Raw genomic sequence first — 25,892 nt, 5'->3', positions numbered from 1 at the left:
CCTTCCTAAGGTGCGGTGCCCAGAACTGTACACTGTACTCAGCTGTGGTCTAACCAGGGCTTTGTATAGCTGTAGCATAACTTCTACCCCCTTGTATTCTAGTCTTCTAGATATAAAGGCCAGCATTCCATTAGCCTTTTTGATTATTTTCTGTACCTGTCCATGACATTTTAATGATCTATGTACATGGACCCCCTAAGTCTCTTTGGACCAATGCATATGATCAAAACTTGAGCACTGTCCAAGTTACACAATGCAAAGTTCAGTCATTTTGCAAAATATTCTGTGAATGCAGTCTGCTTCCTGCTGACAGCACATTGATCTACAAAGTCATTAGCAAAGAGAAAGAGTTCCATCAGGGCATCTAGCTCAATGTCATTCATTTCCACAGCAATTGGATAGAATTGGATGCCATGGCTGTGGGTGTGACCTAAATCCTCTGACACCTGCTCCCTGGATCCAGTCGCTTAGGCCTCTTTCTCACTTTCGCCCTCACTAGCAGCAGCATCTTCCCGCACAGTGTTAACAATTGCCACGTCAGTCAGCAATCTAGACATCAGGACTTCCTTGTCAACACCGACAATATTGGATTCAAACCTCATGCTTTCTGGCATCGCAACAGAGAACTCATGAGTTCAAAGAGATTCACTGCTTCAGAGTCGACCATAGGTGCCTGTGTGGAATCATTTACTGTGTCAAATGTAGCTGCTTATTCCATTGGTAGAATGAATTTGCAGTGCCAAAAGCAATTGGCAATGGATTCTGCTTTTAGATGCAGGCACTGCGCAGGAGCCCCAGCTGTCAGCTATCGAGATGGCTTTTCTGGCTTGCGATGCCATGCTTCAGTCAAAGTGATGCAGCCACTCCTCAAAAAGAGCACTCAAGTCATCTCTGCTTTCATGTTGTTTCTGGAGGTTGCAGGCAGAGCAACAAAACCACTTAAACATCAGCCTATTCTGAAATTTCCAATCACCTGCAGCTTTCTTTTATCCCCCAGTTGTACTAGAACAAACTATGATGGCAAATTACTACTTAGCTTTTTCCCCACCTAAGCATTTTTCATCAATGAAAGCTAACATTCTACCTGGGATAGCTTGCAAAAAAAGCATTAACAATGTCTTCAGACCTCTTATAACAAGATAAAATGGCAGGGATTTCATCATGCAGCCAGTTGTCAACATTTTCTGTGGACATCAATTCCCTCCCCATGTTTTGGTCTAGAGTTCATTGCCTGGTGTTTTTTTTTAAGTAACTAACCCACAATGTGAAAAAGGGCAGGTTGCAAATTCCTCAGCAAATTCATTCTATTTTTCCAGCAAGAGGTTGGATAGCTGTTCCGGCTGGTTTGAACCAGATTGATTTCAAATTAAACAGTTTCAGTGGACAGAACTTATCAGAATTGGGAATTCAAATTCATTGAATGAAAGTTTAATAAACTTTAGTCCCTTAAATGAGGCTCTCACACATTTTATGCAAAGCACTCTGGGTGCATTTCAGATCCTGGCAGAACATCTTGCTCAGCGGGAATGGTCTGCAATCACGTATTCCATGCCAAAAAATCGGCCCTTATTGTTCTGTCACTTTAATATCAACCCTGTTGACTTTGACCTTAATAACCGGGCACCCGAATAGGCATTGGTACTGAGCACTGTTGAAGGCATGGATCACAATGGCATCCCTTCTACTTTTTACGCGAGGTAATTTGATATAGGTGAGGAAAGATTCTAATCTTCTGCTACCAACTATCTGCAAAACAAAATATGGGCCCTGAAAATCTATAGTTCTTCCTGCAAACCCCCATCGTCGTTTTGACAGGAGTTTGTCAGAAGGGCCAGAATGTAGGCTACCACCCAGATAGAGTGGATTCTAGCCTTGCACGGAAATTGCTATTTGGCCTTGTAAGGGTAGAAGCTTCCACTTGCCACTTACAAGGCCAGCAACACAAGAGAGGGCAGGGCCAGGCATACCAATCCGCCAAATGGCAGGAGTCCGACCCACCTGAAGGTCCAGGCCGAGATTATGGCCTGAACCCCCAAAGAAGATCTGAATTTTTTTGTAATAAGTGTGACTACAGACAGCCCCCTTACAAAGGAAGCGGCTGGAAGCAGCTTCCAGGTGTTTTGAAGGGGGAAGAACCTGGCAATCGCCTTCTCACTACTAGTACTACTCCAGCCAGGCTTTACGGCCTCACCAACAGGGCAGGCATCCCAGATGCACCCCTAGCAGCATGGGCACCTGCCATTGCGATGCAAAGTGAACTTTGGCAGTGTCAGCAGTGGAGCTCCCTGGCGGGCGCATCTCTGCATTTAAGCTGAGCTGCCTCCCACAACAGGTTTTCTGGGACATATTATTTAATTTTTTTTCTCCCCTTTACATTTTTCAGCAGAATACAATACCTACTTCAATACCAGAGTTATTATTTCACAGGTGGGTGTACTGTACTGACTGCAGTTTGTGTTCCTGCTAATGCTGCAATCTCAGCAGGTGGTACTGTGATGGATATAAATGGCTCAATATCCTGTTTGTTATGCTCCAGCTGAAGAAGAAACTAGGTGGTGGAAGTGGCTGGATTAAAGAATTGATTCCTTAATTATTTCAATGTTGTTATGTTTACCTACATGACAACAATGACCACACTTCAAAAGTAAGCCAGTGGCTGTAAAGCACCTAAGGGCGTCCTGAGCACATGAAAAGTGTTATCCAAATGCTTAATATAAAAAAAACAAATTAATAGATAACAGGACAACAGTTGCTGATCTCAAAGCAATTAATTCTATGTGAAGCACTTTGAGACATTTCTGAGAGGTGTAGTAAGGAGCTATATAAATCCAAGCATTTCTTTCTATAGTGTATGAGGGTGAAATTGGGCCGTTTAGCGCCTGTTTTGTAGGCGCTACACGGACAGCTACGTCCCAAAAATGGAGTCCCAGATGCACACGCACACTTCCAATGTGAAGTGCGCAGGACGCCATCTTGGTAAAGGGGTTTGCGCGCGCGCACCTAATGACCGCCAGCAGCATGTAGAGTAGGCAAATCAGTGTGCAAAGCTGATTTGAAACAGCCAAAGCCCTGTCTTTATCTCACACAGCTGAATAGGATTTAAATGGCATGAAGGACACCCCACCCGTGCTATTTAAAGGGATCATAAAGTAATTACAGGTTAGTTACTGGATTATTTATTCTGGCTGCTGGTGCAATTGTATGTGTTTTTGGAGATATAAGCAACATCTTGCAGTTTGCAGTGCACTGCTGTAAAAGGGAGGCACTGAGAAACAGATTCATCTCATTCCCTCTTGCCAGAGACAAGCAGGAGGAGCGAGCACTAGGGTTTGCTCGCATAGCAGGCTTCCTCATGTGCAGGGTGCCATTGACTGCACATCTGAACTCGACCATATTCATGAACAGAAAAGGATTCCACTCCCTCAACGTGCAGCTGGTGTGCGGCCACATGCAGTGCATTATGCAGCAGTCATGATTCCTTCATCCTGGCAGTTCTCTGTTCCACCCATATTTCAACCGACACGACAAGTCAAAGGCTGGCTATTGAGTGCCAAGGGTGATCCCCTCATGAAATGGCTCATGACTCCGGTCAGGAATGCACGCACGCAGGCCTACAACGAGAGCCATGCTGCCACAAGGAACATCATGGAATATCATTGAGCACACCATAGGCATCAACAAGCAATGCTTCTGCTCCCTGGACCACTCTGGAAGAGCCTGCAGTACTCAGCTGAGCGGATATCAAGATTTATCGTTGTTTGCTGCATACTGCACAACCTTGTCATTTATGAGGAGACAGCCCTTGCCACTGCCTATCAGGCGAGAACCTGAGCCAGAGGCAGAGGAGGAGGGGGAGGATGAGACAGAGGAGGAAGAGGAAGTGCAGCAGGAAGTGGAGGAAGAGGCAAGGTGACTACAAGGTAGACAGGTCGTGTCTGCCAGGCTCTGCGTAATCAGATTATTAATGAACAATACCAATAACCTCAGCGACACCTTCCCATTCACCAACAGTCCCACGTTCCTTACCTTTCCTCTCTCACACGACCATCAAATCGTCCTTATGATTACACATTGTTTCCTCCCTCAGCTCATCGCAGAAATAAAAGTCACCAACAAAAGCAAATTCAAATCCACATTTATATATTAACACGTGAAATTATGCAAACAAAATGGGACTATTCACTTTTGTGCATTCCCTTAGTGCCTGTCTTTTGTGTGTCTTTACCTTTCCTGGTGCTCCTACGAGGTGCATCGCCAATGGCTGGAGCATGGGAAGTGGAAGGCTGCTGACCTTCAATTGAGAAGAGAGCAGATATTTTAAAAAATTTATTCGTTCATGGGATGTGGGCGTTGCTGGCAAGGCCAGCATTTGTTGCCCATCCCTAATTGCCCTTGAGAAGGTGGTGGTGAGCCGCCTTTTTGAACCACTGCAGTCCATGTGGTGAAGGTTCTCCCACAGTGCTCTTAGGTAGGGAGTCCCAGGATTTTGACCCAGCGATGACGAAGGAATGGCAATATATTTCCAAGTCGGGATGGTGTGTGACTTGGAGGGGAACGTGCAGGTGGTGTTATTCCCATGTGCCTGCTGCCCTTGTCCTTCTAGGTGGTAGAGGTTGCGGGTTTGGGAGGTGCTGTTGAAGAAGCCTTGGCGAGTTGCTGCAGTGCATCCTGTGGATGGTACACACTGCAGCCACGGTGCGCCGGTGGTGAAGGGAGTGAATGTTTAGGGTGGTGGATGGGGTGCCAATCAAGTGGGCTGCTTTGTCCTGATGGTGTCAAGCTTCTTGAGTGTTGTTGGAGCTGCACTCATCCAGGCAAGTGGAGAGTATTCCATCACACTTCTGACTTGTGCCTTGCAGATGGTGAAAAGGATTTGGGGAGTCAGGAGGTGAGTCACTCGCCACAGAATACCCAGCCTCTGACCTGCTCTTGTAGCCACAGTATTTATATGGCTGGTCCAGTTAAGTTTCTGGTCAATGGTGACCCCCCAGAATGTTGATGGGGGATTCGGTGATGGTAATGCCGTTGAATGTCGACGGGAGGTGGTTAAACTCTCTCTTGTTGGAGATGGCCTCGCACTTGTCTGGCACGAATGTTACTTGCCACTTATCGGCCCAAGCCTGGATGTTGTCCAGGTCTTGCTGCATGTGGGCATGGACTGCTTCATTATCTGAGGGGTTGCGAATGGAACTGAACATTGTGCAATCATCAGCGAACATCCCCATTTCTGACCCTTATGATGGAGGGAAGGTCATTGATGAAGCAGCTGAAGATGGTTGGGCCTAGGACACTGCCCTGAGGAACTCCTGCAGCAATGACCTGGAGCTGAGATGATTGGCCTCCAACAACCACTGCCACCTTCCTTTGTGCTAGGTATGACTCCAGCCACTGGAGAGTTTTCCCCCGATTCCCATTGACTTCAATTTTACTAGGGCTCCTTGTTGCCACACTCGGTCAAATGCTGCCTTGATGTCAAGGGCAGTCACTCTCACCTCACCTCTGGAATTCAGCTCTTTTGTCCATGTTTGGACCAAGGCCGCAATGAGGTCTGGAGCCAAGTGGTCCTGGCGGAACCTAAACTGAGCATCGGTGAGCTGTTTATTGGTGAGTAAGTGCCGCTTGAAAGCACTGTCGACGACACCTTCCATCACTTTGCTGATGATTGAGAGTAGACTGATGGGGCGGTAATTGGCCAGATTAGATTTGTCCTGGATGGCCTTGGAGGACAACCTCGAGCAGCTCTGGGCCGAGAGGGCCCGGCTTCAGACTGCACTATCTCGGCCTGGGCTGCAGCAGTCTGGCCGGGCTGGCTGACAGGCAACATCAAGGGCACTGTTGGAGTGGCAGGGGTGGGAGCAGGAATGCTGTCATCCTAAGAGAGGACAGCAGGTTCATCTCCCGTGGCGCCACTGCCACTCTCGTGGTGCGGTGCATCAGCAATCCTCGTAATCTGGGCTGGAGAACCGATTGCTGAGCTGCTGTGATGCCCTGGAAGCCCCTTTCACCAGTGGTACGCAGAGCCACGATAGCAGCAGTCTGAGCCTCCAAGGCAGCTGTCTGAGCTCCAAATGCAGCAGTCAGACCTTTGATGGAAGATGTTTGTGCTGCAATGGAATCTGTGACATCGATCATCAGACGCTGCATCTTGGTGGGTTGCACAGGTGTGCTGATGGAAGTGACCACCCGTTCCATGTGGGAAAGGATGGGCTCTACGTTCTGCGCAAAGCCCTGTGCCAAGTTGGAGTTGGACTCCTCCATGTTCGTTGAGATTGACCGCAGGCTTTCTAGTGCACCAAGCATTTGGTTGTGTACGCCCATCAGCCTTCTTCTGTAGCCTGGCCCATTAAAGTCATCATCTGACTTCTCTGCAGCAGAACTTGGGTGTGACCTCGCCCTCCAGCGAGCTTGCACCCGCGGTATCCTTTCTCCCCGCCCTGGCTCCTGTGCACTTGTGTCACAGGCAGATCTCTCCTCTATCCTAGCCTCTAAACTAAGCGTAGTGTCAGTCTCTGAGCTGGTGGCTGCGAGTGTAAAATCGAGTGATGGTGTGTCTCCATCATCACTGTCTTCTTCCTCTGCCTCCTCTGATGGTGCAGGGTATCTGACAAAGGGACACGGGTTGAGTTATGGTGAGGGGAGAGGAGAAAGTAAGACGTTCGTACTGACACCATCTGTAGCATGTGAATCAGAAAAGATTGTGGGACGAGGGAGAAGTGGGAAGGGAGAAGGAGGATTAGGTATGCAGAGACCCTCATCATCGATCCCTCCAGCACTGCCAGTGGCCTAGGCCTCAGCGATGGCCCTTCCAATGATGGCCAGCACTGTCTCCCCATGGGGGTTAGGATGTGTAAGCATGCCTGACCTCCCCCATGTCTTTCTTGGTGCCTCCTGTTATGCACCACCTTCTCCTGCAAGAAAGAGGGAAGTGTGTCAGTGAATGTCCTGCAAGATGTTTGGGTGATGTGCCTGTCATGGTTGAATAGCTGCCAGTGTGTGTGACCTCTGAGTTTTGGATGTATGGCTTGCAACAGTGGTAATGTGTGAGGGTGAGATGAAACATCGGATTTGAAGGGCTGAGTACTGATTGAACGAGATTTTTGATGGGGGGTGTAGTGCATTGAGCAGTGGATAAGGCTAGTGGTGCAGTAGGTGGAATATGCCACTTGAAACTTGAACTCACTCACCTTGACAACTTGTGTCAAATCACTGAATTTCTTCCTGCACTGTATCCATGTTCTTGGCCCCACGCTCTTGGCATTGACCTTGTCCACTACTTCCTCCCACTGCCTCTTGAGCATATGTCTGGAGGGCCTCTTGCCTCCCTGCGGATATAGGATGCCCCTCCTTCTGTCCACCTCTTGCACCAAAGCCTCCAGTGCATCATCACTGAGAACTTTGGTGCATGCTGTCTTGTAGGCACAGCCATTCTTCAAAGTATCACAGCCCAGGAATCGCTTCTCACACGACTCCCACCACTTCCTGCAGCCATAGTGCACCTCCCCTTTAACAGGTGCAGGCTGCCTTTAAGTAGCACTAGCCACTCATGATATTGGGGCCCCCTTCTGATAGGAACATAGGAACAGGAGTAGGCCATTCAGCCCCTCGAGCCGGCCCCGCCATTTGATAAGATCATGGCTGATCTGTGATCTAACTCCATATACCTGCCTTTGGCCCATATCCCTTAATACCTTTGGTTGGCAAAAAGCTATTTTATCTCAGATTTAAAATTAGCAATTAAAATTAAAATTTAAAATTAGCAGCCAATCAACAGTGCAGTTGGCACTGGCTGCACGCAGCTATCATTTAAAATCAGCAGGCAGCAAGAATATTACGTGCTGCCTGCATCGTGGGCTAATCGCTGACTGCGATCCCAGTGCCCGTTTTCGGGGGTTAGCCAGTTTAACCACCTTAAGCTTTAAGGGGGTAAACTGAATTGCCACAGTACAATGGTTTTAAGTTTAAATTACTTGTTACACCATAAATTATCAATATTTTTGAGAGTTTGAGACTTATTTGCCTTCCTACGCAATTTTTCCTCCTTTTTCCCCCATGAAATCACTTCATCAGCCACCCTTCACTTACCCAAGTGACAGTTCTTCATTCCTAAGCCTAGACAGTGAGGACTGATTTGCCTTCCTCCTTCCAGCTGAATGCTTGTCCTTAGCCTATGCCCATTGCAGACGCAAGCATTTCACCTTTTCTCGGGGACGCCTCAGAAATCCCGAGGCAATGGGCAGGGGGCAGAGATTTGGCATCAGTAGCCTCCGTCCCTTATCCCTTTACTTTGCACCTGAGGAATAAGTATTCCCTGGGGGCAAGGCAAAGGAAAGTCAACCCATGAACATCAGCAGGCTATTCAACTATGAAAGGCACCACAGCTGAGTCTGATCCTGTACCTATCTTACACATGCAGTTTTTCAATTTTGTCACCGCATAGTAATTCGCAGTGTGAATCCAGGATGACTTGTCACCTCCCAGTGAGGATACCTGTAGCACCCCAACTAACAGCACAGCCGAGATCAGCTGACTCAGGACAGACCATGCCTCAAACCCATGACCTACTGATCTGTATTGTCATGTGTAGCAATGTTTATTGCTACAATTGTAATTTGTTTTCAAAGTTATCATCTACTCACCCCTAAACATAAAAGATAAAGAAAGATTTCCTACACTTCTTCATTCTTCGAATGGTATACATCCTACACACACTATAGGAGTATAGCTTAACTTGATGGGTTCTGAGGAAGCTAGAAATTGAGCATGCACGTGAAAATGTCATCACTGCAGCGGTTCAAGAAGGCGGCTCACCACCACCTTCTCAAGGGCTATTAGGGATGGGCAATAAATGATGGCCTTGCCAGCGACGCCCACATCCCATGAACGAATATATAAAAAAAAACTTTTTTATTGCAGATAGGAATAGCTCACCTGCTGTTGCTGCATTATAATAAGCCCCCAGAATTCTGTCATTATGCCAGTTCTTTTTGATCTGAAAATAACTCCTAATCTCTCAAATCCATACCCCTACAGGGCCTGTGGGGAAGGATGGATGGATTTGTGATGCATGGAAGTGGGCATCTGTAATGATGCTTTTCTATACAGCTGCGGGCGGCCTGCTACCCAGGTGCCAGATGGGAGAGGAATATCTGGTGAGTCGCTGATGCGAGACCTTGGGTGATCCAGACTCACAGGTGGATCCCGAGCGGTGAGAAAGTGGCCAAAAAAACACGTAAGATTTGAACCATTTTTTTTAGTCATTATACAGTTCAGACTGATAAAAATAATAGCAGCCCCTGTGGTTTGTGACTGTTTCTATTTTACACACAGCTTAAACACATTTTTGGTGTTCTTCTGTTTTAGAATAGATCTTACACATTTTCAATAAAAAGCAATCAGTAAAGGAAAAAGCGATACATATCTCTAGATGGTTGGATATCCACAAAATGAAATGAATAAGAAACATGATACAATATGCACAAAAAGGTAGTAAAGAAATAAATTCCACAATCAGTGTACACCGAATATTTAAAAATAGATAAGTGTTCTGAAGCAACATAAAAAGAAAAAACAATCTGGTGTTACCATAGTAACACACTTGCAATTCATTTCCTGTTGAGAATTAAATTCACAATCATTATTTAGTCATTTTGACATATGCTGGTTGACAACAGTAGTCATACTAGGAACCAACTTGGATACCCATCTGTCACAATTTTTCAACTGTTTGGTGGAACTGTTTTGCTATTTATTTTTGATCTTAACATATAATCATAAGTCTAGATTAAAAGTTTTAGCTAGTGGTTCTTTCAAATTGTGTCCAACCCCTCAATTCAAACCATCAATTATATCCTGTTAAATGCAACATTTTATTACCTCATCGCTAAAAGAAAGTCCTCAGTCTTAACTCAGATTAGTATCTCACGGACATATAAAATATTTATAAGGTCAGATATTTACACCTAACAAAATTACATTAACTGCATAACCAAATTGATCGCTGTTCTTTGCTAATGATTACAAGCAGTATAAAAATGCATGTGCCACAGCTGGTGGGACTATGTAATCTTTATACCGTGTTTTATTAAACATTCTATAGCAGAAAGGTTTCCTGTGCTGGTAAAAATGACTCATTTTGTTCCTTAGCAATTTCTCGCTACCAGCTGTTCTTTTAAATTTGAGAATAAACTTTTCCTCCCAATCACTAGTTTTCTTGGGCCGTACATTGAAATATTTGAACTGCCCAGGAGAGGAGATGACCTGCTGCTAGCATCTCATCCAATGTCACTCCAAAACAGCAGCTGAGAGGTGTGCGAGAATGGCCTCGGGCTGATCCTCTCTCTTATTTTCCTTTCTACCCCAGGCTCCTCTCCACACTGATGCAAGTGAAATCAAATCTATACCCATCTCTCCATGGTTGGTCTGTCAATGCTCAAATGCACCATGTCATTGTATCCTTCCAGTATTTTATAAGAAAAAAAGCTACTTGATTCCAGAATCATGCTGGTTTACAAAAGATAGTTAAAACTACATGAAAGCAAAGTGGCTTTACAACCTATTGAAAGCTTCTTTTCCAGATCCACCTATATTACCTTAATGCAGTTTCACATCTCCTAAGCTTGCTAGGAAATAAAAATTTCAAAAACAAAATAAATTGATTTTAAAACATCCACTGTAATACTGCTGGACAAATGGAAATTGGAGTTTGCAGTTCCTAATCCAGACCTGAGCAATTACAATTACAGTAAGAACATCACACCCTAGCTAAATAAAATACTGGCAGTTTTCTCCTTTACTATATTTATGTCTAGATACTAATCAGAAATAACTTGCAGCCAGTGGGTGAACTCTGTGGCCAAAATGGCACAAATGCAATGCAAAGTCTTTTTCGTTTTACAAACATAATAATAATTTTCCAATCCAGTCCAGCATGAACCGCTGAAATACAGCTCACATCAAGCAATCATATCCCTCATGCAATTAACACATGAACATACAAAAAAAGGGTGCAAAAAGAACAACATGCCCATCAATTCCACCCCATGCAGTCATCGGTAAAACCTCGCACAGTACTTCTACGCTAACAAAGCTATTTGCTAAGTGAGGTGAAAAAAGCCTGTGCCTAATTCAAGAAAAATGGAGAAATTCCTCGCTGACTCCCTAAAGCTTTCAAGCAAGCACCAGGAGCAAACGGTTGCCCATGACTCATCAGAATATCAACTAACAAGCAACTTATCCCCATAACTTGGGAGATCCTCTTCCCTTAGCAACTTGTCAAGTTCCCTTTTAAAGGGCTGCCGTATCTCCACACTTACCACGTCTTGTCAATTTGTTCCAGGGGGCTATGATTCTCTGGAAAATAAATACTTCCTGGTATCTAACTTTGCCTACAGATTTTATAGACAACATCCCAGTCTATCCATCTCATATAACCAACCTATTCAACCGGAATATATACAATCACCTCATCATTTTAAAAGCTTCAATCATATCCTTTCTAAACCTGCATTTCTCAAAATGTAAATATAGTTGAGCTTTATATAGCTTAAATATAGTACTTATTGTTTTATACTCAGTGGTCTTAGCAATCAAATCTAAAACCCCATTTGCTTTCCCTGTAGCCATCTCATACTGCTTGCATACCTTTAACAAGTGATCAGCTAATACCCGTTGGTCTCTTTCTTGACCTGTTACCCTTAGCAGATACCCCTTCATGGTTATAGACATGCCTGGATATTCCTAACCCCAAGTGCATGACATTGCATTTGTTCTCATCAAATGACATCTGCCACACAAGGGCCTAGTCACCTGATTTATCTTAATTGAACTGCAATATAATGATTTGTTCTGAATTAGTAAGCCGCATGCATATTTTTGCATCATCCACCTATTAAAAAAACTTTAAGCCCTCCTCTAGATCATTAATGTTAAAATTACATATACAGACTCACTTCACTTATTAAACCAACAGAGGGGAAGCTAGCAAAGGGGCAAATTCATAAACCTAGATTTTCTGATCAGAGTTATTTTAATGCCAGTGGTAACCCATTTTATTTTAAATGAGATATTACTGGTGTTCAATTAACACCCATTGGGTAATGTAGGCTACAATGTCTAAAGCCCCGATTCTAACCTAACCCACCTGGCGGGAATGGGGCGGGTTCAAGTCAGATGCTTGTTTTACACCTCACCCGATTTGACTCTTCACTGGTGAGGCTTGCGTATGAAAGCTGTGAAACAGCAAGAAGAGTTTCAATCTCATCTGACCATCACATTTGGTAGTATAATAGGGCTTTAAACTTGACTGTTATTGGCCAAGCAGACTAAGCTGAAGACCCCCTTTCAAGATCCACTTCCAGGATATGCATAGCCATATATGCATAGAATGACAAAACATTCCTTGGCCAACATGCTTGAGACACAGCTCCGGGACAAATTCATCGTTTGATGACAATCCATTCCTGTATTTTTATGCCTTTCTTTGTTCTCCAACAGCAGAACCATGCACTCTGAAGCTATCCTTTGGCAGTGAGTCCTGCCCTGCTGTGTTTTTTTTCCTTCTTAAATAGATCAATTTTCACCTGACACTTGAGCCAAAGAAAAATGAAGCAATAAATACTTGGACCATATTTTACACTGACAGGTCTCCTGTGATTTTAGAGAACAATGTCTAGCAATTACTCTTGATGTTACGGCTGAGCAACAAAGAATACGTGTGTGACAGGTGCATAATTTATGACATTGATGATAATGTAAAGTGCATTCATTCCTAAACCATACTTTAAAACTGCTGTAGTTCTTTTTCCTTAGTTCTGGGGAGTAACATTTTTTTCCCCTTTACAAGTCCTTTTCTGCATGCAAATCAGAAGGGATGCAGCTAAATTCAGCAGTCTGATATTGGTTATGTGTGTCCCACGATTCTAAATAGGAGCTGGCAATAGATCCATGAAGAGTGGTTATTCAGTAGAATGGAAAAACTGAACGCCATTCACTCAGTCAGTCACTGTTTGTTTGGCTTGGACATCATTAGCATGCATGGAGCAGCCAGTGTCAACCTCTAATAAGCGCTGGAAGAGGGAGAGAAGCTGACAGCCTGGGAGTGCCATCGCAAAGGACACACGGAACTTAGCTCTACCACATGGTATCAGCCATAAGGTGCATCACTCCAGGGCCAGCTATCACAGGCTCTCAGAGGACCAGTGCCCGAGAAGGCTCAGGCTAAGTAGGGAAGCTGTTGTTGACATACATTACAGCATGGCCTGCAGACACAATCAGCAATTAGAACTGCTGTTCCATTGGCAGTTGAAGTTACCACACCTGTGAACTTCTAAATGACAGGATCCTTTCAGTGCCCATCAGGGGATATATCTGGTCTCAGCCAATTTGCAGTCAAAAAAACTATTTTCAACTCCCACCTGCCCCCAACCCACCGGTTCGTGGGGTTTAAAATCACCCCCTTGGTCTCTGGCCCTTGATCTCCAGTTCATCATATACCCCGTTCAGATTTCTTTTAAAAATTACTTTAATACTGCACACTGCACAGGACAAAATATCCCAAAACAGATACCTACACGTGTTAAAATGTAACACAGAATTTTGCTACAGCAACAGTTTGGCAGCTGTAGTGATGAAGCAAAATTATTGATGATTTGCTGCTGTCACTATTAATACAATGCTCAAACATTCCTTTAACTTAGTTTCATTAATTTTGCACCAATATCTACCCAGAAAATGCACTCATTTTTTCTCAGATACATTAGGCAGCCGTTCTGGTTATTCCAGTGAAAATATGCTTTATTAATAAACTTATATGGATACAATTCTGGTTGCTGCTTATATTTGTATGCGGACTGTAAAAGCTGTAATAGGTATGTAAAAAGGAAAAAGTTGGCGAAGGCAAATGTGGGTCCCTTACAGACAGAGATGGGAGAATTTATATTGGGAATAAGGAAATGGCAGAGAAATTAAATAATTACTTTGGGCTCAATTTTGAAATGGTGGTGGGTTGGCGCAGCGGGGGGGTGGGGGGTGAAGGTGCGCGTGGCAAACCCGAATAAACAAAACTTACTGTTTCTGATGTGATCGCCATGTAATTGATGGTGATGAAAGTTCTTTCTGGGTTTCGCGCTGCAACGCGGGGGGTGGGGGTAGAGAAAGAGAGAGAGTGAGATGACATTCAGCACTGGAACGGAAGATTGGGGGGGGGGGGGGGGAGAATGGAAGATCGGGAGGGAGAGTGGAAGATCCAGGGGGCGAGAGGGGAAGATCGGGGGGGGGGAAAAGGAGGAGATGGGGGGGTGGGAAGGGGGAGATCGGGGGGACATTAGGGAGATGAAGAGGGGAACATTGGGGAGGTGAAGCGGGGAACATTGGGGAGGTGAAGAGGGGGAGATCGGGGGTACATCGGGGGGGTGAAGAGGGGGAGATCGGGTGGACATCGGGGAGGCGAAGAGGGGGAGATCAGGGTGACATCGGGGGGGTGAAGAGGGGGAGATCGGGGTGACATTGGGGAGGCGAAGAGGGGGAGATCGGGTGGACATCAGGGAGGTGAAGAGGGGGAGATCGGGTGGACATCAGAGGGTGAAGAGGGGGAGATCGGGGGGACATCAGGGGGTGAAGAGGGGGAGATCGGGGGGACATCAGAGGGTGAAGAGGGGGAGATCGGGGTGATATCGGAAGGGTGAAGAGGGGGAGATTGGGGGGACATCAGGGGGTGAAGAGGGGGAGATCAGGGGGACATCGGGGGGTTGAAGAGGGGGAGATCGGGGTGACATCAGGGGGTGAAGAGGGGGAGATCGGGTGGACATCGGGGAGGTGAAGAGGGGGAGATCAGGGTGGACATTGTGGGGGTGAAGAGGGGGAGATCGGGGGGACATCAGGGGGTGAAGAGGGGGAGATCAGGGGGACATCGGGGGGTTGAAGAGGGGGAGATCGGGGTGACATCAGGGGGTGAAGAGGGGGGGATCGGGGTGACATCAGGGGGGTGAAGAGGGGGAGATCGGGGTGACATCGGGAGGGTGAAGAGGGGGAGATAGGGGGGACATCAGGGGGGTGAAGAGGGGGAAATCGGGGGGATGAAGAGGGGGAAATTAGAGAGGGAGACGTCGGACATCAGAGCAGGGTGGAAAGGTAGGTTGATTTTGTGTTTTAACTTCATGCAATGGTTTTTTATTCAATTTATTTTGTTTCTTTTTTCCTGATCCGGCCCTTCACGCCTGGTTTCACCAGGTGTGAATCAGAAGCTGTGGCAAAGCCGCCCAGGTAAGTTAAAAATCATTCTAAATACCTAATATGTCACAAGTAAAGTGCCTTAAGTACCTCAATGAGCTACATTTGGTTCTTTAACGCAAGCCGGCGGGACTTCTGGATTCGGGACACCCGTGCGCACACAGGTGCGTCTGTGGGGAACTCGGCGGGTTGGAGCAGGCTTCCAAACCCGCTCTGATTTCTGCAATTTTCGCCGCCCCCCCGCCTCCAACGCACCCGCAATTTACGTTTAAAATCGAGCCCTTTGTGTCTGTCTTCACGGAAGAAGACACAAAAAACTTCCCAGAAATACTAGAAAACCAAGGGTCTGGCGAGAATGAGGAACTGAAAGAAATTAGTATTAGTAAAAAATAGTACTAGAGAAATTAATGGGACTGAAAGTCAATAAATCCCAAGGACCTGATGATCTACATCCAGGGTTTTGAAAGAGGTGGCTATATAGTGGATGCATTGGTTGTCATCTTCCAAAATTCTATAGATTCTGGAACGGATCCTGCAGATTGGAGGGTAGCAAATGTAACCCCACTATTTAAGAAAGGAGGGAGAGAGAAAACAGGGAACTACAGACCTGTTAGCCTAACATCAGCAGTAGGGAAAATGCTAGAATCTATTATAAAGGATCCGATAACAGGACACTTAGAAAGTAATAATAGGATTTGGCAGAGTCAACATGGATTTATGAAAGGGAAATCATGTTTGACAAACCTATTGGAGTTCTTTGAGTATGTAACTAGTAGAACAGATAAGGAGGAACCAGTGGATGTGGTGTATTTGGATTTTCAGAAGGCTTTTGATAAGGTTCCACACAGGAGGTTGGTGAACAAGGTTACAGCACATGGAATTGGGGGTAATATACTGGCATGGATTGAGAATTGGTTAACAGACAGAAAACAGAGAGTAAGAATAAACGGGTCTTTTTCAGGTTGGCAGACTGTGAGTAGAGGGGTACCGCAGGGAACGGTGCTTGGGCCCCAGCTATTCACAATCTATATCAATGATTTGGATGAGGGGACCAAATGTAATATTTCCAAGTTTGCTGATGACAGAAAACTAGGTGGGAATGTGAGTTGTGAGTAGGATGAAAAGAGGCTTCAAGGGGATATAGAAAGGCAAAGTGAGTGGGCAAGAACATGGCAGATGGGATATAATGTGGAAAAATGTGAAGTTATCCATTTTGGTAGGAAAACCAGAAATGCAGAGTATTTTTTAAATGGTGAGAGATTGGGAAATGTTGATGTTCAAAGGGACCAGGATGTCCTTGCACATGAGTCACTGAAAGCTAACATGCAGGTGCAGCAAGCAATTTGGAAGGCAAATGGTATGATGGCCTTTATTACAAGAGGATTTGAGTATAGGAGTAAAGATGTCTTACTGCAATTATATAGGGCCTTTGTGAGACCGCACCTGGAGTATTGTGTACAATTTTGGCCTCCTTACCTAAGAAAGGATATACTTGCCATAGAGGGAGTGCAACGAAGGTTCACCAGACTGATTCCTGGGATGGCGGGATTGTCGTATGAGGAGAGTTTGAGTGGACTAGGCCTGTATTCTCTAGAGTTTAGAAGAGTGAGAGTTGATCTCATTGAAACACACAAAATTCTTACAAGGCTCAACAGGGTAGATGTTTCCCCTGGCTGGGGAGTCTAGAACCAGTCTCAGAATAAGAGGTAGGCCATTTGGGACTGAGATGAGGTGAAATTTCTTCACTCAGAGGATGGTGAATTTTGGAATTGGAATTCTCTACCCCAAAGGGCTGTGGAGGTTCAGGCATTGAATACATTCAAAACAGAGATCAATAGATTTCTAGATATTAAAGGCATCAAGGGATATGGGCATGGTGCAGGAAAATGGCATTGAGATAGAAGATCAGCCATGATCTTGTGGAATGGGGGAGCAGGCTCGAGGGGCCGGGTGGCCTACTCCTGCTCCTATTTCTTATGTTCTTATGCAGGCAAACTATTTGACATGCCGACAAGGAACTCAAAGCTGTACTAATGTCACACAAACAGTTAACAGAAGCATTTGTGAAAAGCACGGTGAAAAATTAGTACCAAAAGAATCCTTAGAAGAAACTGTGTTCCAAACAATTCATGGTTAAGCAAAATATAACTTATACTTTGTCATTAGTTGATTGTTGAGAAATAATAATCATTCAACAGACTAGCTCTGATTACAGCACATTCTACAGTATAGACACTGCAATATATTGATGCTGGCTTACGTTCAAGCTTCCCAATTGAACACAATGCAGAATCTGGGAGGGGGAAGTAGGAAGGGGAATGAAATATGAACATACAAAAATGGTGGACAGGTAAAGACCAGTTATCCATCGAGCCTGTCCAATATTGTCATGGTGCAACTGAGCACCAAGAACCCAATCGCACCCACCCCCCCACCCCCCACCCACCAGCAGCCACATGATCTCCTGGGAGAGGCAAAAGCCCAGAGGAAAAAAAACACTTCGGCCAATTTAAAGAATTTTAAAAATCTGAGAAATTCCTCTCCAACACCAAAGCTATCGAAACAAGTTCCAGGAGACCAGTGATTGTGAGACACTTTGCCCAATGCCATACATACCTTTTATAAGATGCGATATTGGTCGTAGCTAGGAACTCAGCCAGCTCCCTGCTGAACACTTGCAGTGAATCCAGCAACTATTTCCTGAGGTTAATGACCCTCTGAGAAAAGAAAAACCTCCTGACATCTAATCTGGTTCTATGCTTACATAACTTATATGTATATCCCCTGGTCCTTCCTAACCTATCTAACTCAAATAGTTTATCCACATGGACAGCGTCTAATCTCTTCATATTTTAAAGATCTTAATCAAATCTCCTCACAGTCTTCACTTATCTACAGTAAAAAAAGACCTAGCTTTCTAAGCCTATCATGGTAACTGAGGGCATTTAAGTTTGATATCTGTCTAATGACCCTCCTTTGAACCTTACATCACCTACCATGTGAGGGGACCGAAATGGGACGCAGTGTTCCAGGTGATGCCTAACCAAGGTCTCATACAAGGACAGTATAATGCTTTTTGTTTTGTATTGGGTTGTCCTAACAATACATACTAATACTGGTCAATAATTTTTAAAATGTTCATAATAAAAATACTTTACTGATCCACCACAAACTGAATCAGAATAAATTTATATTTATTTTTCTAAATGTTGACATTTTTTACACCCATTTAATGACATGGTAAATGAAAATCTAGGCATTAAGTGTACTTTGGGCACCAGTTTGTATATGCTGCTGTTGGTTTAAGACAGTAGTAAATGTTTAAAGCTACAGCGTGCCAACAAGATTAGCTTTGCAGTCACAATTATACAGCCACAGCTTCATTCTCTGCATGTCAGAAGCACAATTTCCCAAAGCTATGTTCAATAATCAAATGATGGCAGGAAGCAGCAGAGTAGAGGGTCAAAGCAAACATTTCAAAGATAGCCTAAAGCGAAGAACTAAGGAGTGTAGCATTCATCCAACAACCTGGGGAAATGTAGTCAAAGATGGCACCACACAATTTAAAGCCAATTTTGTGTTAACAATAAAAGAAAAGCATTGTCATAGAAAAGGCAACCAGCAACAGGTGACAAATGGACACCAATAGCTATGACATACACTTGGTCATCAATGTGGGTAGTGCAGGGGGTTTCGGAGCCATATCTACAAATGTCACTTACTAGAGCTGCTTTCAATGTTTATGTGACTTCTATTATTATATAACACGGTAGTAAATAACTAATCTTGATGAACTAATAATAACAACTGAGCAATAATTGGGTTGGCGGTGGATCCAATTAAAATGGCATACACAACTGTGCTTTAAGACAATTGCAAACCAGGCTTTAACAATGCAGCAAACCAAATTGTTGATTGAGAACATGATATTTGCACCACTAATGCTACCTATAATGATATTAGAGGAGCAAAGAGGAGAGATGGGAGCCCATTGGAGAGTAAGGAGAATAATTTGCCTCAGGGAGGGATTGTTTAGGTCTTGTATGTGACTCTTAGCTGATCTTAGGAAGCAGTATATGTAGAAATTCAGACTTTCAAGTAAGTATTAGTTGAACTGAGCCTAATGCTTGAAATGGATTAAAAAAGTTCATCACCAACTCCAACTGCTTTGCCTATGTCTGTGAAAGTGATGGATGCATTATTTTTCTTTAGTTGCTGGAACTCCCGAGGAACCAGGTGCTTAATTTTCAGGTAAGGTCCAGTATCCACATCCAGCCAAGTGCTGACAGCTACATTGTTTTGGAGGCTCAGTGGATTCACAAGAATGCAGATAAGTAACTGGACAGCAAAAATATATGCTATTTCTGGCTTCCAGAATGTAGTCGAGTGTGTAGAGAAATACAGATACTAATACTCAATCCACTCAAGTACATCAATCATGAAAACTTTCATTCCTTCAAAATCCAGATCTCTACAATTCTCAGAAAATAATTCTTACAGTTGAATGCACAATACCCAAGCTCAACACTTGACTCCTTCCTTCTTAACCTGTCATATTAGTTGTTGGAGTTGGATAATGAATTGCAAGACTGACTTCTGGAGATCTTGGCTAAGGTCTAAAAGCTTTGCTGATAATATTGCACAAGTTACTAGTGGCAGGACATAGTGTAACCAAACACAGAAAGTGATGTGATGAGTTATATGATGAAGTTTTAAGAGGTAACTTTCGCCGCCAGGTGTAAATGGGCTAAAGCGGATCAGCTGCCCATTATACAACCTGCCCGATTCTCCTTTCTATTGAAAAATCGGATGGGGTATCTGGTGGGCAACTGATCCATTACCATGCGTTTTCGGCCACTGCCGAAAGTTAAAATGACCCCTTTAGTGTTTTCAAACGGTGATTTAGGTGTCTGGATCACTGGGGAGGCGTTTTACAATACAGCACATCCATATATTGTGTGTAATAATTCTTTGTAACGTGTTGCATGTAGTAGATATTATAAATATAATGAGCGCTAAATTGGGCTGTGTAGTGCCCGTTGTTTCGGCGCTACACGGCCTCTCAGACATCCAAGGTGGGGTCTTGGGTGCGCACGTTTCCAGTGTGACGTGTGCCAGACGCCATCTTGTTATAGGAGTTAGCGCAGGCGCAGATAACGAACACTGGAATCATGTAAAGTAGGGAGAAAATGGCTTCAATCAGAGTGCAACGCTGATTTAAAGTGATAGACACCATTTTGGCACTTAACGCACAATTCAACGCACAGTTTTAACCCCGACCATCTGAACGTGTCTTAGAGTGCCTGGAGGACCCCCCACCAGTGCTATTTAAAGGGACCAAACAGGATTTACAGGTTAGTGGCTGGATTATTTCTTCTGGTTGCTGAGACATTTGTAACTGTTTTTGGAGGTCTCCTATACTTGAATACTAGGACTAGGGGACATAACCTAACATTTAGAGCCAGGACATGCAGGAGTGAAGTTAGGAATGCTTCTACACCAAAGGGCAGAAGAAGTTTGGAACGCTCTTCTGCAAACAGCAGTTGATGCTAGCTTAATTGAGAATTCTAAATCTGAGATTGATAGATTTCTGTGAACCAAGGGTATTAAGGGATATGGGGCTAAGGCGGGTATATGGAGTTAGGTCACAGGTCCACCCTGATCTCATCGAATGGCAGAACAGGCGCGAGGGGCTAAATGCCACCGCCACTTGCTGCCTCCTGATATGTGCCAGCTTCTCCTGCAAGAAAGAGGGACATGTGTCTGGGTGATGTGCCTATCATGGTTGAATAGCTGCCAGCGTGTGTGGCCTGTGAGTTGTGGGTGGGCGGTTTGCAACAGTTGTAATATGTGAAGGTGAGAGGGTTGAGTACTGATGGAAAGAGTTTGTTGGTACGTGCGTGATGGGGGGGGGATGTTGTGTTTGGAGCAGCAGATATGGTTCGTGGTGCAGTTGGTAGGAGACGCCACTTGACTGTTGACCTCACTCACCTTGACCACTCATGTCAAAGCATTGAACTTCTTCCTGCACTGCATCCATGTTCATGATGCTGTGCGCCTGGCATTGACTTCGTCCCCCGCTGCCTCCCACTGCCTTTTGGATATATGTCTGGAGGGTCTCTTTCACCACCCACCCCCACCCCCACCCCCCACCCAGCGGATATAGGATGTCTCTCCTTCTGGTGCATCAGCAGAGAACCTTGGTGCATGCACTCTCGAAGGCCTGGTACCAACTCAGATCGGCAGGTTGGTGAGGTCTGGCATGCAGAGTGGAGGATGTGTGATTTAGTAGTGCGCAACCTTTATTCAATGTTTTAACATAACTCATCAGTTTGTAAACATAGGGATGGGAGCTGCATCTGTGTTATGCATGTGCAATGTCTGATCTCCGTTCAGACTCTATGCAGACAGCAGACTGTTATTTTCAGCAAATAACAGGTATCAGCTACCTTTAAGAGATTTCTAACAGGCAGCGTGCCTTTAAGAGATTGGAGCTCCCTCTGCTGGTGGAAAGTACAAATTGCATGGAATCCTCGTTCAACACTGATTTCCAACACAGATTGCAGGTAAGTCCTCAGGCCTGACGAAAATCTCGTCCTGCCTGCGCAGGGACCATTGGGAGCGGGATAATAGCGGATCATGCTACCCCCGCTCAAAAACAGGCCCTATCCAATTTTCCCCCCAATGTTTCTAACAGTCAGTGTGTCAGGTGTCACTTCCACCATGGTGGACTGCAGTGCAGCCATTCAGTAATCCAGCTCAGCCCTGACCAAAGTAGAAGTTGTCAAAAATTCCACCTTTAGATCTATGAAGCTCTGCATCTGACAAACAACACTGAAAATAATCTTCTGTTACTGTAACTCTCTTAATTTCAGAACCATTCTTTTGCGTATGTTCTTTCTCTGGCATCTCAGTACTGACTTGAAGATCACCATGGTGCAATAAGAATTGACTACAAACGAAGTAGTAGCAAAACCACAATTTTTCTTTATAGAATGGGGCAGTACTCTGAACAAAATGGACTCCCTTAGGCTCTACACTTAATGGCTGTGCTTACAGCTCCAACCCGGTTAAAGTGCCATAATGTCCATCACTCCAGTCCAAAAATATGGCTCCAATATATTTGGACAACTTCAAACCTTAAAGAAATTTGAACAAGTTAATACTATACAGACCCCAATGTTAGATTACCATCTTGGAATCACTTCAAGTTATCTTAAATAAAATAACATAGATTGTAAATGATATGAGATCAGTTTTATTCAATTTTTGTGCCAGTATCATCTTTTTGCGTGCCCCATGTCATTGCTTCAATGTCCTTATAATTTCTTATAATTTCTTATTATATCCTCTGCTAGTCTTTTCTCTCATTCCTTTTCAGTCCCTCTAGTCTCCCTTTCACCTCCCCACTACACTTTCTATATTCCTCATGGTTTTCTTTGGTATTGCTGACCCTAATTTTATCATATGCCTCTCTTTCAGTTTAGTTTTAATTTTGCTACTTATTTGTGAAACTCTATTCTTTGATGCATCATCTTTTTGTCTTATCAGAATATAACTATTTTGTACTCTATCCATCTCAAATTTAAAGATTTCCCATTGCTGGTCCACTGACCTGTTTGCTAACCTATCTGCCAAGTTAATTTGGGTCCGATTTCATCTTATCACACTGAATTTTGCTTTTTTCTAGACCAACACCCTTATTACATCAATTATTTCATGCACCTAATTTTCCAGAACTAAATCAAGCAACTCTCGGTTCCTTGTTGGACAAGAGAAGCAGTCCCGGGTGCATTCCAAAAAGTGTTCCCCACTTTGACAACATACATTACTTTTATCTCAGTCTATCTTCAAATAGTTAAAATCACCCAGTATTATTGTCCCATTGTTCTTGTTCTATCAACTGTAGATCTCCCCTTCTACCTTATCTCTACTGTTTGGTGGACTGTAATGCACACCAGGAACTGTACCATTTCCCTTCCTATTTCTTAACTGTATCCAATTGTCTTAATCCAATACTCTAGAACATTCTTGTATTGTAGCACAGTGATAAAATCCATTATTATTGTAGCCCTGTCCTTTTCCTCGTTATGTCATGAAAATGTTAACACCAGCAAATTACAAGTCCTGTCCAAACCATTATAGCTACTATATCATATCCTTCCATAGTTATTAATACTTGCAATGCATATTTAATATATTTTTTTTGCAATGACCCATTTCAAAATGAATTGCATCATGTTGTTGCAGTGGCTCTTTGAGCCAAAAGCTTGCACTGCATCAATTGCAACTTTTACTGTATACTATCTAGAGATAAACTATAGTTACTTTATAAACTGTATAAACACACATAAATTATAAACTAGACAAGATTCAGTATAATTGTTTGACTTGATTACTGATACTGTTACCTACAACTGAAAACAGCTTACCAGTTGGCAGATTAAAATGCATTTCCTCAAAATTACAATATTCAATTTCTGCCAAGACAATGCAGCTCGCAGTGCACCTTATCGAATCAAACTTTTTTAAAAAAAAATCGCATAGTAACGAGGTTATTTTCCAGATAAAATTCGCCTATTAACCGAATGCTTCTGTAACTTTGCCTAATCTATTAAAGTTGCATTGCGGGTTACAAGTGGCTGGAGAGAAGCGACTGGCCTAACAACGTATCTATTTTGAGATTTCTACCAGAATGATTATTTGGATTAATTCTAATCAGAAACTGTACATTAAAAAAAGGGGGCGAGGTGACCTGAATGGAGACATCACGCCAGCAACTTGCTAAATGGCCAAAACCTCATGTACTTATTTAAAATACTTTAAATACCGCACGAATATCAATCCAGACGGTTACCCGACCTACCTCATCTTCTAAAAGCGTAGGAAGCGGTTCAAATTCATAGTATTCTCTTTCATCGTCTTCATCATAGTACAGAGCCATCGCCTTTCCAAGTATTTTTAATTGGTACCCGACAGTAAATAATTTACTTTGGTGATACCAAAAAAAAAGAGCAGAAAACAAAACTGTGAGCACGGATCTGTGCCCGCTGACGATTACATGTATTTTATTGCAGGTTGCAAAACTACTATTAGTGCAGTCGTGCCTCTTCAGAAAGGATTATACGCATCGCCGAAGGAAGAGTATTCAGCAGAGACTTTTTAAAAAAGAAACATGAATTCATGTCATGTCCATGACCAGTTTTTTTTCCCCCCTGCGGAACTCGCTCTTCACAGTAATTAAAAAGACTATTAGTCACAAATGTTTCCCTGTTACGCCGTCCAGCTGAGATTGTGATAGTTTGATCATTCTTTCTCCAACAACAACAAAATATATATATATATGTTTTTTAAACTCCCTGCCTGGTCGTAGCAAACGCTGCTCTCGGTCAGTTTGCTAAATGCTTGCTGCCATGGCAACAGCTCGACACACCAGCAACCCGCATCATCATCCTCCTCCTCCTCCTCCCCCTCCCTCCAGAGCCGGACTCCGCCTCCGCCGGCACTGCGGCGGTGTTACCGCGCTGTCCACGGGCGCGCCTGGCGGGACGCAGCGCGGTCAACAAACACAATTACAACTCGGCGTCCTGTTTGATTTTAATGAAAGGCGAACTCGCGCCCCACTTGCAGCCCCCAGACTTGATTTAAAGCAGCCTGTGATTGACGTTTGAAACCGCGGAGGCCAGAGTGAGTTCTGTTATTGGACCAGGGGAGGCATCACCAGATACGGTCAAAAGATCCCATTCGGCACTTGGGTGCCTCATCGGTCCAGAAAGGAAAACCTACAGTTCCCCCCCCCCCCCCCCAATCAGGGCACTCAAATGACCCCTGAGTGACTCTAGGGTGCAATGTCAGTGTCCATGCAGAAGGGTTTGAGCTTTACACCAATTCTAAACTTGTGGGGGATGATTTTTTACGTGAGGTTCACTCCTGGTCCCATAAAAATAAAAGTTAGAGATAAACTTAAGCAGTTTTCTGAGCGGCCCCCTTAGGACCGCCGATTCTGTTATAAATGTATGCGTGACACCTGCTCTGCCAATTTGCACCTGAAAATTACAAATGTCCTCTGTACATCACAGGATCTCGATTTGCAGACTACAAGTGGCCTCCTGCCTGAAATACGTGTGAACTTTGGCCACCCATGTCAAGATCCCGTTTATGCCAGGAGGGGCTTTTAAAATTGGCCTCATGTAGTGTGAACCAGGGCCCTGAATGTCTGAGTCCTGAAATCTGTCACTAGAGGTGCAGCAGGGTGGGTCTTTTGCCTGCCCGATGGACCGAACCCTGATCCTGCCAGAAATCAGTCAACTCATTAGAATATTGCTGGACAGGACAAAGGCAGGAGTCACACTAGGAATTGGTGCACTGGCCCTGGGAGGCCCAAAAATATGTGAGAAAGGGGTGGGAGGTAGTGGTTCTGAGGGTGCAGCTACAACATTTAACACTGGACTATTTTTAGATCAGAACCAGAATTCATAGCTCCAACATTGATTGCTCTTGCAGAGAGCAGGCACGGACTTGATGGGCTAAATGGCCTTCCGTGCTGTAACCTTTCTATGATTCTAACAGGAACAAGCAGAAAACTACTCAGAGAGTGAGTGATAAGACACAGAGGGATGCAATAGAGTGCGCAATACAGCACTAGAGCCATAAGAAATAGGAGGAAG

The 25,892-nt window shown here is 44.2% G+C and overlaps 1 protein-coding gene across 1 annotated transcript in view; it reads right to left on the bottom strand.

The window, feature by feature from the left end:
* Positions 1-24,171, bottom strand: part of LOC137340111 (kinase non-catalytic C-lobe domain-containing protein 1) — a 181,570-nt gene extending 157,399 nt beyond the window's left edge. Inside the window, exon 1 of the mRNA XM_068002426.1 lies at positions 24,092-24,171. Within this exon, the coding sequence (XP_067858527.1) occupies positions 24,092-24,169 (78 nt within the window). The 5' untranslated portion in view covers positions 24,170-24,171. The remainder of the gene's footprint in view (positions 1-24,091) is intronic.
* Between the last annotated feature and the right edge of the window lie 1,721 nt (positions 24,172-25,892).

The sequence above is a fragment of the Heptranchias perlo genome, chromosome 21 (assembly GCF_035084215.1).
Source record: "Heptranchias perlo isolate sHepPer1 chromosome 21, sHepPer1.hap1, whole genome shotgun sequence".
In the NCBI taxonomy this organism is placed as follows: domain Eukaryota; kingdom Metazoa; phylum Chordata; class Chondrichthyes; order Hexanchiformes; family Hexanchidae; genus Heptranchias; species Heptranchias perlo.
Note: the sequence above shows the minus strand (reverse complement) of the source record. Positions and strands in the feature narration are given on the sequence as shown.